The sequence below is a fragment of the Balearica regulorum genome, chromosome 1 (genome assembly GCF_011004875.1).
Source record: "Balearica regulorum gibbericeps isolate bBalReg1 chromosome 1, bBalReg1.pri, whole genome shotgun sequence".
Classification (NCBI taxonomy): domain Eukaryota; kingdom Metazoa; phylum Chordata; class Aves; order Gruiformes; family Gruidae; genus Balearica; species Balearica regulorum.
The window spans coordinates 102,070,968-102,089,012 of record NC_046184.1 but is presented as its reverse complement, the minus strand read 5'-3'; the positions used below and the strand labels follow the sequence as shown (position 1 = coordinate 102,089,012).

Sequence of the window (18,045 nt, the reverse complement as noted above, 5' to 3'; positions counted from 1 at the left end):
TAGAATCAGGTTGAGGTAATTAGTTTATAACCAAGGTAATAGGTAATGAAGCTAACTAACCATGGCAAGTGGCAAGGTGACCGTGGCAAGATACAATGCTGCTATGTTCCTTGTACAGTCCCTACCCAACCGGACAATAGGCCCGGGAATATTAATCTTATAAAGTAAGTTGCTATGGACAGGTGCAGGTGCACCTCTATGGACAGGTGCAGGTGCACCTACAACAAGGGTACTGCGCATGCCTGCATGAAGGGGGGTCATCCAGCGGACACGGGTGCAAGACCACTGACGACCACCAGAGACCCTTGAGGACCACCGACTCAAATCACTGAGCATGCGTGATGGGGAGGAGAATATGGAAATGGATTCCTAGAAATGATTATCATAGGACTGCCTTTTCTCAGGAAAATAATGAATATGTATATTTTGATTCTATATAACCTGTATGTTGGTGATCACCTGGCATGCACGTTGGGTGGAGCTATCCCCCGTGCATCCAGCGCTGCAATAAAGAATGCCTGCCTTTTAACACTACATTGGTGTTACGAGGTTTATTCCCGGATTTCGGTGACACTGAGGAAACCATGTGATCACTTAAAACTATTGGAAAATGCTTATTTCTGATAATTTTTGGTAACACAGGTAAGTATCACAGAATTTCTTCTAACTGAACGTCAGAAAACCTCTAGCAAAAAGAATGATTGAAAATATTTTGTAAATGTTAACCCAGAAGAGAATGCAATGAGGATAGGAACAAAGGTTCTTGTATTACTGTAACCTGCTATAGATGAAAAGGGACATACCCTGGAGAAACAGACCCCCCAAGTCTAGTCCCTGTGCTAACAGAACCACACCACCTAAGTCACTATGGCAAATTCCTGCAATATAAGAACGCTGTGAATTCAGAGGCTTTCACAAGGTTTTATCACTTTTCATAAAGTGTTAAAAGGTAAATTTTTTAATTTATTTTTTTAGTTAGGTTCCTCATTTTTGTGGCTGTATAAGTATGTTTGAGAACACTCTTCCAAAAGGCTCAAGAACCAGAAGAGGAGACATTGCAAGCTGCCTGATCCATTCTCATATAATTTTCATTCTACTGTTGGAAGGATAGGAGAATCTTTGAATTCTTTGCCTCCAGGGCTTGTCAGGGTTGGATGCATTAGCACACCTTCCATACAATTTACACCTCAGCCCCACAAATGGAAAGATCACCTTGCACCTCATCATCAGCATCCCATTCAACCTCCTGTCATGGCCCTAGGGCTAACCACCAGCCTCAACTCAAAGAGCCTTCCCCTTGCCATTCATATTTACTAACGCTTCATAATTCACCACGCCAGAAGCTGAAGTATTCTGTTCAGTGCTAGGCCTTTTTCCCTCAACTTCCTTTTCAAAGCCTTTTGAAACTGCTGCACAGCCTCCACCTCCTTCCCATTTGGAACATGACCATATTTTCCCTTCTAGAAACACAGAATGTTTCTATGTTTCACTAACGTTTTAAATTTGTGTAGCACCTTATTCTTGAAAAATCTTGTCTGGACCCCAAATGACCTCAAGCGACTATCACAGTGGTACTACAATTAAAAAAAAAAAATACATCTTGCTTCAAATGTTGTTTCATCGTATGCTTACCCGAGATCCTTGTATGTGTTCCCATCTGCACTGTGCTTAGCTGCAAAACCCAGCCACTGTGATTACCCTTCTCTATGTCCCTCCTTATTCAGTCTCTATTTCACTTGTCTGAAAGATTACAAGCCATCTTAGGCAAGGTTTGACTTCTCTGGTGCTTACAACATTGGGGCTCACTTAGGTTTTTAGATTGTATGTTATACAAAGAGGAACAACTCCTAGTCACAACAGGCTTGCAAATCCACTTAGAGTAAACAGATTACAGTAAGGCTTTTACAACATCGATGATTGTTCTTTTGCAGCGCATTTAGGTTATCCTTAATTCAAAGGAAAGGTAATAGAAATAAACAGAGCAGACAACCAAGAAAAACACAGGTATTATTTCTAATAATTCAATTCCACAGCAAGTTAGTGAGGGAAATCAGTCATTTTAAAGCTTTCGAAAATTGAATGAGACTTTGTAACAAGAACTTCACGCAGTCAGTTCATTAAGTATCTTGATATACCAAGATCCCAAATTTGGAGGTTTCCCCCCACATTAGAAGCACCATCAGTTCAGCCCATCTCTATAAGCACATCCTGCAGATGCTTATGGCTGGTGGATAAGATAGACCCCTGCTCGCCCCAAGCCTTCTCACTTAGGAGAGCATGGGGGAGAGAAAGCCTTGATGCTTTGCCACCACAGTTCACTAACAGCTGAAACACCAGTGTGTTACCAACATCGCCTTAGCCACAAATGCAGAGCACAGCACCCTGCAGGCTGCCATGAAGAAAATTAACTCCATCCCAGCCAGACCTAGCACAATCGCAGCCCCTTATTCCATACCATTCACATCATGCTCAGGTCCCACATTAGAGGATACTTAGATGTATCCTCTATCTCATGCATATATGGTTTAATCTCTATACGCTACTCAAATCTTGTCTATCTATTTCTCATTCCTGAAATTCCCTCTTACCAACACTTACAAATTACACTACATACTTACATCATCTTTATATCCAACAGTCAGGTTTATACATCCTCATTAACATGTCTCTTGATGTACACACAGATATTATCCCCCCCCATCCCATGCTCCCCCTCCCCAAATGTCCATAAGAACAGTCGATGACTTTGGTCCTATCTACCAACGAGATCACTCAGGACAGGAGAATTAGTGTGTTGGATTGTTGGGCACCAAGACCGCTTGGGCTGGGTCAGTGCTGCACTCACATGGTTCCTTGTGAGGCTCATTCTTTGTTGGTTTGGGTGTTTCCTGCTGTTGTCATTTCCTATATCACACAAGTCAAATCATGGGCTATTTTCCCCCCAAGGATAAATCTCCTTGAGGTACACACCAGATTTCTACTTCCTTCTGCACTACCCAGCAAGTGCACTGGGGTCCTTGAGCAAAGACAATCCCACAAATCAGCTTTCCTTTTCCCAAGGGAAAGCAACCTACGGTGCCTTTCAGAGCCACTTACCTACCTGTACTATGGGAACCTCATCTCCTCCCACAGCATGTAGGGGCTTTGTTGGGCAGAACCAGGGCAGTTAGCACATCATCCAGTGTTAACTAGCCAAGTGGCTTCTGCTAAATTTACATCCTACTGCTTCCATTCCCCAAAGCTCAATACTCTCAGCATAGTCTTTAACAGTCCATTGTATCGGTCAATCTTTTCAGAGGCTTGTGGGTGATAGGGAATGTGATGCACCAAATCAGTGGCGTGTTTCTTGGCCCAGCAGTAAATAAGGTTATTTCAGAAATGAGTTGCAGTGGCTGACTCGATTCTTTCCGGGATACAATGACACAGAACTTGCCTTTCAAGGCTCAGGATGGCATTTCAAGCAATAGCACGGTTTACAGCATATGTCTCCCATCACCCAGTAGGCGCTTCCACCATGGTAAGCACACAGGCAGGTTCACAGCAGTGGTGCAGTATAACCAATTTTCCAGGCCTGACCATACTGATATCCCAGCCACCTCCCTCTCTATTCCAGGGAGACTTTACTTACATGGGTCACTTGATTACAGCACATGTTTCATGTGTGTGATGGCCTCAACGGTCAGGGCCACCCCTCAATCACAAGCCCATCATTGTATCTCTCCCAGTTACTGTCCTTATCTTGAAATGCTCACGCTTTTTCATCCTATTTTGTCCCTCTGTCCTATAGAGGAGGGGAGTGAGAGTGGCTCAGCGGGTATCCACCCGCTGGCCAAGGTTAACCCACTATAGTCTTTTTTTTTTTTTTTGGTGCCCAACATGGGACGCACAGATTTGAACAGGTAACCTCTTGATTTGCAGTCAAACATTGCTGGCCCAGGTCAATCCACCACAATCCAAATCTGCTCCCTTTAAGACATTTTTTATAGCTGGAGAAGGCTCTTGCCCAGAGCAAAGATCAGGCTTGCCTCGGATGACCTCCTTGACTGAGGTTTTGAGTGTCATTATCAGTAGAACAAAATTCAAAACTGCTGAGAAATGCAAGTCATTAGCACTTCTGCAGGCAAGGACAAGGCATCTTATCAAGGTGTTGAACATATTCAGTGAAACTTGGTTAAATAAATCATCTTTTAAATCAACCTTTGCCCAATCAAAGTCCAGCTTTACTTGTAGGTACAGACACAGGAGGGACAGCAAAAGAGAATTCCTGTGAAGGCTGCTCCACACAGACATACAGGTAAGAAATTCCTTTTTTGCTAATCCCTCTTCCCCTAGAAAACTCCTTTTTATGATCCAAATAATTTTGCATTTTCATTTTTTAATACATATTCATGTATTAAAAGGAGTAGCACGCAGTGCACTGTAACCTTCCCTCTGTTTCTGAATACAAAGAAATAATCTTTCCCATAAAAGCCTACTGTTTCTCCAGCTTTGTGTACCACTGGTTTTGCGTGTTAACTTCAGGAATTAGCAGATTCCCAGTGTTTGTCAAGACAAACTGCTCTGAGCTGTAGTTGCGATCAACAGTCTGATGTGTTCCTGACAACACCCAAATAACAGGGCAGCTCATCTCTATATGGAGTTAGTCCCAGTGCAACTACACAGAGAACTCAAAAAAAAAAAAAAAAAAAAAAAAAAAAAAAGCACGAAGTACTAGACCAAGGGGAACAAGTCAGTCACAATCCACAAGCTTCTTATCCCTGTATGCTGAAATTCTCCAGCTTCAGTGACATCTGTGCCAAACCGCCCCCCACACACCCATGCTGTTCTATACGTTGCCCAACTAACATCAACAAGGCCCTTTCTGCTTTAACAGCAAACAGTCTGTAGCATGGGTAGCCATAGAGGTGTTTCAGAGTAGGCTGCTATCATGGAAGGATTTGATTGCCAGCTGCTTCTTAAAAAAGAAAAGGGGGGGGGGAGGGGAGAATAAAAGGCCAGTTCCCACGTACATTAGAAAGAAGAAAAAAAATGGACTTGCAAAGAAATCTTTACATGCAAGCAGATTAATTTTAATTTATTAGGCCGTGATTAATGGCTAATCTCTGCAACACCACTTTGGCCTTTTGACAGACTTCTGTCAGTAGAGAGAGCACTTGCTCCTGGGGAACTGGGTCTAGGTGGCCCTGCTTGAGCTGGGAGGTTGGACCACATGATCTCCAGAGGTGCCTTCCAACCTTGACCATTCTGCAATTCTGTGAAATCCCATTTTATCACATAACTTTCCCATAGTGTTCCAGTATTTTTGTGCTGCCATTTTTTTCCCCTCTGTAAGACTTAATTCTGGTATTAAATCCTCATCTCAATTTTCACTATGCTATCACAGGCAGATAACTTCCACTTCTGCATCTTGCTTAACTTCATTTGAGATAGGGAGACAAGAAAAGTGAGGGGAGAGAGAGAAAAAGGATTGTTTTTTTCTTCCTACCCTTGTTAACTAGCTTCAACTTTGCACAGCTGGATTTCCTGGGAAACAAAACACCAAGAATTCTGAAGCTAACTGTCTCAATATGTATTTAGAGGGAACATACCTAGGTAAGCTTATCATTTTTACTCACACAGATCTTTTCCATCCTCTTTGGTAGAGATGACTTCTGCTCTCCAGCCCCGAGAATGTCAAGTGACCAAAAAGCCCCAAAATAGCTATGGATTCTACCTGCGTATTGAAAAAGACACAGCAGGACATGTCATCCGGAACGTGGAAAAGAACAGTCCAGCTGAAAAGGCTGGCTTGAAGGATGGAGACAGAGTCCTCAGGGTTAACGGTGTATTTGTAGACAAGGAGGAACATGCACAGGTACATCTCTGTTTAGTCTGGGATCCACACCACTCCCCCATTACCCAGACCCACTGCCACTATGTGAAGCTTTCTCTTCCAGTTTTTTGGCATCTTAAGCTAGGAAATCCAAGAGCTGAGTCAATTGCTCTGCGGATCTTCTGGCATCATTCACTACCCACCATGGGCATGAAACGCCTTTGAGGTGCCTCCATAGTGCATAAGCAGAGGGATGAGACAACAAAAACAGTAGCCAGTACAACCCTTCCTGGGGAGAGCTTTTAGGTTGATCACTTTAGCACCTGCTTGCCATTTCACCTTGTCCACTACAGGTGGTGGAGATTGTCAAAAACAGTGGGAATTCTGTTGTACTTCTTGTTCTGGATGATGCATCATATCAAAAGGCAGAAGAGGAGGGTGTGAACTTGGAAGACCTGGGTCAAAAGGTGTCAAGAGGACAGCAGCAGGAGCAGCAGTCCCCACCGCCCATGGCCAATGGAGCAATCACTGCAGTTCCACAACCCCGGCTCTGCTACCTAGTGAAGGAGGAGAAAGGCTATGGCTTCTCTCTGAAAACCACAGAAGGTGAGAGTCTGGGGAGAAGAGATGGGGGGTGTATAGATATGTATGTGTGTGTGTATATATATGTATATATGACAACAGTGACAGAGGTAGCCACAATTAACACGTGGGGGCCAACAGGGGCACACAAACTGCTCTTGTAACAGAAAGAAAGCAAGAACTAGCAAGATGAGTTCAGATCCACCTCTAGTCCATTTCTGTACGGCATATGCAGTACCTGGTTTTCAGAGGACCACATTTCTTACTGGGTGGAGAAAAGACCAAAAAAAGAGAGATAAAAAGAATAAGCTATTTTCTGCTTGTTATTTAAGCCCACTTACAAAAGCAAATTTGCAGTCCCTGCTCAAGTATCAGATATATACTCAAGTTGATACATTAAGTCCTGTTCCATTCCTCCAAATCACCTCAAGAACCAGCACACAAGGTTCTAGACAGCTGTAATAAACACTTTTTTCCTGATTTGTAAGTTATTTCATTTAGAAAGCAAGGGATTTTGAACCTCTTCCATATAGGCTTTTCTTCCAAGGCCAGTCAACAGAATAGGGAAGTCTTCTGGAAAGCATCACCTCTAAAGAAGGTATTTTGGAATGCAATACAACTGAAAGACCAAACATGGAAGCCTTCCAAACACAGGAAATTATGAAATGTATAAAACAACAATAAAAGCAGCTCCTCAATTCAAATTGGGGGGAGAGGGGGTGCTGTAAATGGAATCCCTCTCAGCTATCTTTATCAGCCCCTTTGGCACTCTTGGTAGAGAAATAAAAGATTGTTTGAGCTGCAGATAGTGAACAAGTGCCTCTCTCCTCCACAGAAGTGATTTTTCCAGGACAGAGTAAGAGGTAGAGGTGTGTCTATGTGGAAGGTTTGTAGTGCCACTGTAATCTGCATGTAAGCAGAGACCAAGAGCCTCTAAGGACATGAGTGCTGAGTTTCCTTAACCATTAAATTCAGGCATATTTCAGTGACTTACCCCATGTAATGAATTTTCATTTATTTTAGGACAGAAAGGGTTGTTCATAGTAGAGCTTTCATCACAAGGAGCAGCTGCAAAGGCTGGTGTCCAAAATAACGATCGCCTGATTGAAATCAATGGAAAAAATGTGGAAAATGACACACATGAGGAAGTGGTGGAAAAGGTACTTGTTTGTATACCGATTCATCTTCCGTTCTGGCCCACTTTCACAACAACCTATCAGGGTTACTGAGGAGACAGATCTGGCTGATTTGAATGTTTCACAGTAAATCTTGGAAGCTACTGTTCATGTATCAACACGGCAGAGTACCCCTCTGCTTTGGCTCTGCTGTCAAGCAGCCTCTTGAACTGATTCTGAATGAATACTGCCATCAAGAAAGGCCAAAGAATATACTGCTGCCAGGAACCCTACTAAATAAATCATGCTCTGTTCCTAGAAGTCCTGGAAATACTCCTAATGGTAAGAGGGCAAGTCATCAAATGTGGCTTTCAGGGCAGGAAGAGGGGGAACTCTCTGATGATACAGATAGCATGGAACAGGGAAAATTCATTCTTTTAGACAGTAGTTCCTTTCTCCTTTTAAAGAAGTCCAAAACTAATGAAAACTACTGTGCAAGTAATTTTACTACCTGGCCTCTGCTGCAAAGAACATTGCTAATGAGGCTTCCAGCTTTCCACTATTGGCACTGCTAAATTGCAGCTGGATCTGAAGAGATTCCGGAGAGCCATGAGACAGGCAGTACATGTTCCAGCACTGCAGCATCACAATTCAGTGCACACTACTAACTATGGAACTGTGCAACACCTGTGTTTTGTTGAGCTGCTATAACATCAACAACAGAGTGATGTTGGTTAAGATGAGTAAAGAGGGCACCCATTAGACTAAAAAAAGGAGTAAGAGAAGGATGGACTTGGAGAGATTGAACAGACCAAAAAGGCCTCAGCATCAGTAATACAGGGAGATGGAAGAGGACCAAGAGTGACAGAAACTTCACTCTTGTCACTGTAATCTAAAATAGTGGTACAGATGGCAGGCTATGTCTATATTGTAGAGTTCCACATGTAGATAAACCAAGCGCTATTAACTGAGGCTCACTGGGATTCTACTGGCACTGTATGCCACCCTCATGGCCCTCTACAGCTAATTCCCTGGAGGTCAGGAAACAGTACAAAAACCAGAAAATTTCCTCATATGTATGCTGAATCTTACACGCCTGAGATCTTGTTACGGTCCAAATTTCTGACTGGAGAAAAAGGAAAAAAAAAATTTATAGTAGTATAGCCTATGCCTTATGCCTTATTTATCAACAGCACCCACACACCACTATGTATCAGTACACCGGTTACTGAAGTATCTACAGTTCCCACATGTTGTTGAAGGGGTGACATCTGAGACTCTACATATACTATCACAGGTAAAGAAGTCTGGAAATCATGTTATGTTTCTACTTTCAAATGAAGAAACGGATCATTATTACACAAGCCAAAAGATGGTACTGAGCAAAGAGAGCGCCAACCTAAGATTGCTTCCCCTCAAACCACGACTTATTGAGATCCAGAAAGGAAAAAATGGTTATGGCTTTTATCTACGGATGGAACAAAATACTGGTGGTAAGAACCAATTTAACACACAGACCACGACATTCGCTATACAATTTCTTCCTGTACAGGGTTTACAGACCTCATTCTCTTTGGCTTCTTACTGCTCATCTAGAAATCCTCGACAGACGTGTTGCAAACAGGGCTACATCAGGGAAATGGTCTAAACCTGAAGTACAATTCTGACAATTCGCCTTTGCCATGCATTTTAATGTCTTTAAACAAGCATATGCCTTTACATCAATCTTTTTTCCCTTCTGATCTTAGATCATGTAATCAAGGATGTTGATTCTGGAAGCCCAGCAGCCAAGGCGGGTCTCAAAGACAATGATATCTTAGTAGCTGTCAATGGCGAGCTAGTGGATGGTCTGGATCATGAAAGCGTAGTGGGAGAAATTAAGCAGTCCGAGGCAAAAATCACACTGTTGGTAGTGGATAAGGAGACTGATGCCATGTATAAACTGGTAAGAAAATGCAAACTACTGCTAAGAATTGGTAATTTATCATTTTGAAGAGACATACGCAGCAATGAAACAGCCAATCTGCTCCGACAGACACTTCAGCTTGCAGGAAATGTCTAAGATACATCCATATTTCAGCAGCTCTCCTCGCACTTGTACAGCAAGTCACTGAACATCCAAATTTTTGGCCTCTTCAGATTTTTATAGGCACTATTGGAACAATTCTAAATTTAAACACACCACAAGAAAGGTTATAAGTTTAAGACAGCAAATTCAGAGTTACACAGCTGTGTAACTTTTTATGAACAAAACGAGTAACTAAACTCCCTTCTCACACAGATCAACACTGTAGTTTTCCACTCAGCCAGAAATTAATAGCAAAGAGCACTTCATTGCAGCTCAAGTCTGAGTCATTAAAAAGGTTTCAAACAAAACACATTGAGCATGAAAGCCTAACACAGATTTCACAACACAAGTTTATATCTTAAACTTTTGACACTTTTCAGGCTCAAGTTTCCCCCTGCTCATACTACAACAAAGCACAAGATCCAACACCAGCTAAAATGGATGAAAGAGTGGAGTTGCACACCGAGCAGAAAGTGAATCACAAGCCAAAAATCTGCAAGATGGTGAAAGGGCCTAGTGGATTTGGCTTCAGTTTAAACATGATCAAGAACAAACCTGGACTGTTCATCAATGAGGTACTAATGTAGAATGAGGAACAAGGAAAGGCTGAGGTAGTCTTTCAGACAGCCTCCTCCCTTTTGTGGCTTTTTCGCATGTATTTGCAGAACAGAAGACAAGTGTCTTCTCCAGCACTCTCAGATAAGAGCTGTAACTGTTAAAGTCAGACTGATATTGTAGGACCAAGGTTAAAAATAAACACCAGAAAACATTCCTCATTCTGATAAGACATCTAGAGGGAAGGGGAATCTAGCTTTTGCATCATTTGGCTTCTATTCATGAAACTGGCATGCTAAAAATTAGTATTTTAAATAGATCTTTTTGACTGTAGAACATCCTAAAAATATAAGAGAGACACCTTCACGCTGCTGTACTCCTCTTCTCTGAATTCCACAGCTGGCAAAAGTCAAACATCTATTGCCTCAAATTATGTCTGTGCCTTCAGCTTTCTTGAGAGGAGGGGTTCCACTCTTTACCAAGGAATCTGTGAAATGTAGTAAAGTTAACTTTAAAGTCACTGGACAGGGACCTGCAAATAAGAAAATTGGTTTTCCACCTGTCTTCATAATTCCACCATGCCACATTTCTATACTGAAAGTCTCTCAAAACCAAGATGCGTCTTATATCTCAAACTGATGGGTTCCATGTTTGTCTAGGCCTATTGCCTCTTCCAATTCACTTCTGCCCCACAAATCTCCCCTTCCCCATGCTTATTTTGCAGTCTTGTAAGGAAAGCAGTAACACAATAATCTAGCTAACCATCAGCTGTTAATGCATCTTTCTAAGCTTCATGCTAATATCACAGTTTGAACTTGCCTTTGCAGGTACAAAACCACGGGCCAGCTGACACAGCAGGTGTAGAAAATAACGATTATTTGGTGGAAGTAAATGGGGTGAATGTGATGAATGAACCCTACGACAAAGTGGTGGCAAGAATCCGAGACAGTGGTGACAGACTAACACTACTGGTGTGCAGCAAAGATGCTTACAAATACTTCCAGGGCAGGAACATTCCCATCACAGCCTCTTCAGCAGGTCCAGCCTATGGCACTTCTGAGGCTCCTGCTTATACAGAAAACCATCCGTCAGAGCCAGAGAGAAACTCACCTGAACCAAGGGAAAGGGTGAGTAATACCGCATTAAGTAGATGTCAAGGGATCACCTAGGGAATAGCAACTTTTCTCAGCTAGTATTTATTCCTGAGATAGGATTTTTAACAAGTCAGTCTATGTTATTAAAAGGGAAGTTGTGGTCTGATTATCATAAACAATTCTTCCTTTCCCCACACGTAATACAGGTGAGTATCTTTAATGCAAGGTTAAATCACAGAAAGGATGCACATACAAGAGATTTTATGGAACAAGATAATCCAAATACGGTAATCCTTAATGAAGATTGGAAACAGGCAATACAATCCTGAAAGTGCAGGGAAAAAAAAGTGCTTAAATACACCAAAAAGCATAAACCACTTTTGGGGGAACCAGGTGAAATATTTCAAAACAGATCATTTTGTAGAAAGCAGAGCAACCGATAGGTTATGATGACATTTTCTAGGAAATCTGCTGATTTGAAATGACTGACTTTATGCCATTAGAAAGAGTCTGAAGCATGACAGAAGTCAGAAAAGCAGAAATTTCTTCTTGAAACAGTCATTGTGAACCCTCTGTGTGGTCAGTCTTAAATATTTAAATGCTGCTTTTCTGATCATGCAAAAGACAGACAAGGAAGAGTAAGACCAATACCAATACCGTCTCCCATTCGTTTTTCATTAGCCTTGTCTGCAAATGTCTGTCTGCAAGCTTTTTCAAAAGTTTCTCAGTCACCAAGCTGCATTTTTCAGATCTGAAGTTAGCACCACTTTTATATGCAAATTCAGCAGGTATGGGAATTAAACAATAGGAAACCTCTATTGAACAAATTTCTCTCTAAAGGTACTTAACCAAAAAGCACTTCTACAACAAAAATCACATTTGTTGGCTCATTCCACCATCCAAACAAGTACATGATTACTGCAGATAAAAACAGGAGTCCTTCGTAACGCTGCAGACTATCAAGTGTGTTTACAAACTAAAAATAACCGGAATGTATTTGTTACTCCTCTGCAGACAAGCTCATCCTCCTCTTCACAATCAGCTGCCTCTACAAAAGCAGACAGTGACAACGACGATGACACAAAGTTGTGAGAACTATGCCAAGAACAAAAAAGAAACCTTCCAAATCCACTTTCTTCAATCATTCTTTGCTACTACACCTCTCAGAACATAACTATGCCTAGTAGTGCCATACCTGTAAAGGACTGCAATCTCTTGCTGAAACGTAGCTGCCTGAAATAAACACTTCAGTGTAACCTGCATTCATTTAACACACTGCTATTGTACTTCATTGGCTTTCTGCCGCGTAAAGCGGACAGTTAGTCACTTACTTGTATAAAGGATTAAATAAATTCATAAGCATCATAGCCTTTTAAGGATAAGCTCTTAATAAAGAGCAACTGATTTCTCCCCATGTCCCAAGAGGCAGTTCTCCCCCTAATCCAAGTCCATCAACTCCATCTCAGTGGCAACTCTTCTATGCTATACTTACAGCAGTACTACTGCTGTGAAATGGCATATGCCAGTCTGCTCTGTCCATTGCGCTCCTTTCTCCTGCTAACATTGCAGAAATTTCTTTCAAACATTAAGCTAACTTCAAAATTTACAACTCAAGATGTTTAAGCACTATTCTCTCTCTTCTGCCTGGAGTTGTGGATCCTGGTAGTTAGATTAGTGTACGTAATTCAGTCATGCAGGTTTTCTAGCTCCAAGTCAACTCCACAGTGTCTTGAATGGGACATAAATGGCTCTGTAATACTGCTGCTTTATACTTTGCCTCCTTGCTGTACACCTAAGACAACACAGAAATAAGTTGTTTAGAGTAGCCATTTTTTTTCCCCAGGTCTTACTCTTAACACCTATATTATATGTTTCAGAACAATTTTAAACCAAATAAAGCCTAGGAGAGTGGCTATGGGAAGCTACAAGTCACATGAATAAAATTTAGTTTTATGCCTTAAATTACATCAAGAAGGGGAAATGGGCTACTGTAGAGGAATATACAGGTTGTGGGGAAGACCAAATTTACAGCATATAAGGTAAACAAATTTGTAACATATAAGGTAAACAAGGCATAGCTGTGGTCTTTGACTTCACAACAAAATCTAGCAAAGAGGAATCCAAAACCTCAGTTCCATTTATGTAGGGACAGAAAACAAAGTTGAGACTCGGGACAGTAGGTATTAGTGATACACACTAGTGTATACTCTATACATAAATGGAGTGAAATTCTCTCCATTTCACTTCTGCCAGGCAGCAAATCCTAGACACGTTCTAGCTCACTTCCAGCCAAATCTTTGGGGCTGACAAAAAACAACTGTGATGCTTACATGAGATATTACAAAAGCTTATTTAATTCCACAGACTCAAACATTCAGCTCCAGAATTGCTGTCCTCTGAATCCCAATTGAGTTGATTTTCAAAGGAAAAAAAAAAAAAAAAAAAATCACATTTCCTTGGTGCCTTCTATGAAGATATTCTTCTAAAAGTCAGAGGTCTTACCCAAGACAGCCTATTATGCAAGTTCCGATCCTCCTAGATATTGGTGTACCAAGGACTGCCCTTATTCCTTGGCAATGAACTATGTCACATTCAATACATGCATCCTCCTTCCTTCAAGCTTTGGCACCTTAACAGAATGAGCCACAAAGCTTGATGTGTGGAAGTTCAAAGAGCCGGTTACACTGCTGAACACACAGAACAGTACCAGCTCAAGTTTTGCAGTCCACAGGAGTTGCAGCAGTCCAGTAGAAAGGACAGAGAGCAGTGCATGACCACAGTCCTTACTTAGAGGGCCATATGCTTTTCTGGGGCTTGTTTGTGTGCTAAATAGAGAAAGAGAATACTGGACAGTGCGCTAACTAGGAATATCACATCAAACCAACGATGATAAAAGTTGAACTGGAGCTCTCCCAGGACTTCTGTAATAATAGTGCGATATTCTAGAGGCATACTCATCCGGATCAGGAGCACTGATGACACAAAGTACATGCCCTGTAAATTAAAAAAGAGAAAGTAGTAATTATTGCACAAGTGGCTATGTGGCTAAGATAGGTCAGTATACAAAGGCTTTATTACGCATATATGTTTACACATCCAAATAAGTATGTATGCATAAATGTACATAGGCGTGCCCATGGTTCTACATACTCACCATGATCTGTGCTAAAAGCAGAACAATAACATTGGAGGACTTGCTGCTGGAAATGGCATAGAAGAACTAGAAAGAAAAAAAAAGCACTGGAAATAAGCAGTCAGGCAAGTGCAATGTGCCTTAGCACAGCATGAAAGGTACATACCATTCAATGCTTTTTCATTTAAAAAAAAAACAAATTAAAAAAGCATACTTTCTGGAGGGGTGTCTGTACCCTGCTTTCAGAAACCTGCAGTCTTAGTCAAAGATGAATCTCCCTAAGCCAGTGGCACCATGTGGTAAAAGTCATATGAGGATATATATTAATGTTTAAGCTTAGGTCCCAAAAGCCAGGTCAACACAATGAGTCACAAAACTTTTGAGTTAATGCCTTTCCGGTTCTACCTAAAGAACCTGCAGCTCAAACAATCCAAATTCTTTCAATCATCACCTCATCAACCCTACTAATAAGCCCTGGCTACAGGATCATTTAGCATCCTTGCTTACATTTAACATCTACATCTGCTCCCAAGAGTAACAACAATAAAGACTGAGTGGGGAAATATCCTGCAGAAAATATTTTTCCTCCCTTCCTCCCTCTGCAAGGATTTATATTCAGATATTTAAAATATAACGTGTATTTAAAATTTATACAGTATTTGCTGCATCTAAAGTTAAAAATCTGGTAACAGCTTTCCTGGCCCAAAATCACATCAGAGTGTCCTGGCTCTTACCTTTGTAAGTGTTATTAACAATCCTCTGATAGAAGTAACAATGATTATTCCAACAAGAATAAAGGAAATGTGCTGAGACCAGAATTTCACCTGTATCAGCAAGAAGAATACAGTTAAATCTCCAACACTAACCCCATTTACACTACATTGTATAGCTGCCAATGCTTCAGGGTCTTTGTATTTCCTAATTGTACAGATATCCATAGTACATAGGTGCATATAACAAAAATATTTTCAAAAATATATTAGCAACTGTTCACTCCAAACACATGACAAAAACAGATTTAGTTTACACCAATCACAATGAACCCTATATTCACAGGAATATATTTTAAAAGCGTAAATGACAGAACATCTACGTGACCAGGCAAATGCAATTATTCTGTACATAAATGTATTAATCTAAGCAAGTTGACTAACATGTTTCCGTTTGCCCAAAACAAATAAGCAAACCACTGCCTCTCTGTCAAGACCACGTTACCATCCCAGCATAAAATCAGTGTGAAAGAAAAGCTCATGGTGCATTTTTCCTTCCTCCTCAATAAGACAGAAGTCAAAGACACATTCTCAGAGCTCTATCGCTCTCTCCCTAACAGCAGTATGATTTTATTTAGATAAGATAGGAATTACTGAAAAGGTTACAAGAATTAATAAAGTCTCACATCAAACTGAATTCCCAGGTAGTTTACAGTGATCTCAATTCCTCTTGTGACTGGATCAGTCTTCCCCACACGATCAAATACAATATTGATGGTTGCCTGCAAGAAAGAAACGGATTTACATTCAAATAAGAAAACTAAAAGCATACCTCTTTGTTACACCTGAGACACATGCCTGACTCTTACTTTGTATCACCAAGGAAAGGGGTGAGGGGCAGCCGGATTGTCAAAGAAGGTGCAAAATGCACACGCATAAGAATTGCTTGTCTAAGGCTCTATACAAAAACACAGATGGCAGAGCTTTATTTCAACCAAGGGCCACTTTCAGAATTTCCAGAAGCAGGCTTTTAAGGAAACTAGAGCATTACTTGATGAACTGCATGTACAGCATAATCCATGCAGGGTGTGACATTTGCTTATCACAGAAGGGTAGGGGTTGGAAGGGACCTCTGGAGATCATCTAGTCCAGCCCCCCTGCTAGAGCAGGATCACCTAGAGCAGGTTGCACAGGATGGCGTCCAGGTGGGTTTTGAATATCTCCAGAGGGGGAGATTCCACAGCTTCTCTGGGCAGCCTGTCCCAGTGCTCGGTCACCCTCACAGTGAAGTTTTTCCTCATGTTCAGACAGAACTTTCTGTGTTCCAGTTTGTGCCCACTGCCCCTGGTCCTGTCACTGGGCACCACTGTAAAGAGTCTGGCCCCATCCTCTTGACACCTGCCCTTTAGATATTGATAAGCATTAATAAGATCCTCTCTCTGTCTTCTCTTCTCCAGGCTAAACAGACCCAGCTCTCTCAGCCCTTCCTCATAAGAGAGATGCCCCAGTCCCCTCATCATCCTTGTAGCCCTCTGCTGGACTCTCTCCAGTAGTTCCCTGTCTGTCTTGAACTGGGGAGCCCAGAACTGGACACAATATTCCAGATGTGGCCTCACCAGGGCAGAGTAGAGGGGGAGGATAACCTCCCTCGACCTGCTGGCCACGCTCTTCTTATTGCACCCCAGGAGGATACCATTGGCCTTCTTGGCCACAAGGGCACACTGCTGGCTCATGGAGAGCTTGCTGTCCTCCAGGACTCCCAAATCCTCTGCAGTGCTGCTTCCCAGCAGGTCACTCTCTAACCTGTACCGATGCCTGGGGTTATTCCTCCCTAGGTGCAGGACCCAACATTTGGCCCTGTTGAACTTCATTAGGTTCCTCTCTGCCCAACTCTCCAGCCTGTTCAGGTCTCACAGAATGGCAGCGCAGCCTTCTGGTGCATCAGCCACTCCTCCCAGTTTTGTATCGTCAGCAAACTTGCTGAGGGTACACTCTGTCCCTTCATCCAGGTCATTGGTGAACAGGTTGAATAAGACCGGACCCAGTACTGACCCCCGGGGCACACCACTAGCTACAGGCCTCCAACTAGACTCTGCACCGCTTATCACAACCCTCTGAGCTCTGCCATTCAGCTTTATGTCCACATAAAACACAATAAAATATTTACGTACCATGAAGATTTTCCAGACACAATAGATGGAGAAAAAATAACCCAAAAAATTAAAGTATTTTCCCTGGAAAGTTTTGGAGTACTCTATTCTTTCCTGGAAATACAAAAGGGGGGAGGGGGAACAGAATTTAAAAAAATAGTAATTTGCACAATCACCCATAGTACAAAATTTTACTGGAGCACCAATAGTATTAAACACAGTTTTATTATTCTACAACCCTTTCAATTCACATGTTTCTGAACTCAAAAGTTTTAATTCAGAAGTCTCCGAATGGCTTTAGGGACATGCACCAGTATGCATCTCAAGTGGACCAAAACTGCCATCTAGACACCAAATTAAAGAAACAGATTCTCACTCCACCACATCACAACATTTCAACATTCACCTGCTGAACAGGTCTTGTAACATACATGTCTTGTAACATTCATTCTCTTTCAAACTAGTCTGGCATCCCAACATCCATCTGGGCGGTTACTTTGCTACATACCTTTGTTGCATGCAGGTCAGCAGTTTCCAGAAAAAGCTGCCGACTCAACTCTTCTAGGGCATCCACTTCTTGCTGGATAAGGGACAGATCTGGCAAACCAGCATAGTCAAGGCTAGAATACGTCACAAATTCTTAACCAAAACATTCCTCACCTTCAGCCCAAGGACCACATCTAATGGTTTGACCACTTTTTTGATCCAGATGAGTTTTTTTGATTGAGTCTTACTGCTCCTTGTTAATACTGCACACAAAGAAATCTCAAGGATACATGTATTGCATGCTACTCCATTTTAAGAAGGTAGGCAGTACACAGTATTT

The 18,045-nt window shown here is 41.8% G+C and overlaps 2 protein-coding genes across 5 annotated transcripts in view; one reads left to right on the top strand and one right to left on the bottom strand.

Moving 5' to 3' along the window:
- Window positions 1–4,215: 4,215 nt before the first annotated feature.
- On the top strand, window positions 4,216–12,496 carry PDZK1 (PDZ domain containing 1). 2 transcript variants are annotated; one of them, XM_010310090.2, is made up of 9 exons: window positions 4,216–4,294; window positions 5,643–5,854; window positions 6,166–6,418; window positions 7,418–7,554; window positions 8,807–9,002; window positions 9,258–9,454; window positions 9,958–10,152; window positions 10,960–11,259; window positions 12,241–12,496. In XM_010310090.2, exons 2-9 carry the CDS (start codon window positions 5,645–5,647, stop codon window positions 12,316–12,318), a joined length of 1,566 nt encoding a protein of 521 aa, XP_010308392.2. In that variant the 5' UTR covers window positions 4,216–4,294; window positions 5,643–5,644; the 3' UTR covers window positions 12,319–12,496. The 2 variants fall into 2 exon arrangements, with proteins under 2 accessions (XP_010308392.2, XP_075625355.1); XM_075769240.1 differs by having other exon boundaries at window positions 4,242–4,294; window positions 5,620–5,854.
- Window positions 11,428–18,045, bottom strand: part of GPR89B (G protein-coupled receptor 89B) — a 21,959-nt gene continuing 15,341 nt past the window's right edge. For 2 of the 3 annotated variants that reach the window (XM_075769253.1, XM_075769263.1), the window contains exons 9-14: window positions 17,728–17,816; window positions 17,241–17,333; window positions 15,756–15,851; window positions 15,094–15,183; window positions 14,381–14,446; window positions 11,428–14,220 (exon numbers count right to left, since the gene is read on the bottom strand). In XM_075769253.1, coding sequence (XP_075625368.1) covers window positions 14,014–14,220; window positions 14,381–14,446; window positions 15,094–15,183; window positions 15,756–15,851; window positions 17,241–17,333; window positions 17,728–17,816 — 641 coding nt within the window. In that variant the 3' untranslated portion in view covers window positions 11,428–14,013. The remainder of the gene's footprint in view (window positions 14,221–14,380; window positions 14,447–15,093; window positions 15,184–15,755; window positions 15,852–17,240; window positions 17,334–17,727; window positions 17,817–18,045) is intronic. The other variant, XM_075769271.1, reaches the window with a different exon arrangement.

Excerpts from the sequence above, each read along its gene's own strand:
- PDZK1 (XM_010310090.2), top strand. The coding sequence starts at position 5,645 with ATGACTTCTGCTCTCCAGCCCCGAGAATGTCAAGTGACCAAAAAGCCC. Across the intron at positions 9,455-9,957 it reads CTGATGCCATGTATAAACTG|GCTCAAGTTTCCCCCTGCTC; the intron begins GTAAGAAAATGC and ends GACACTTTTCAG. Across the intron at positions 11,260-12,240 it reads CACCTGAACCAAGGGAAAGG|ACAAGCTCATCCTCCTCTTC; the intron begins GTGAGTAATACC and ends ACTCCTCTGCAG.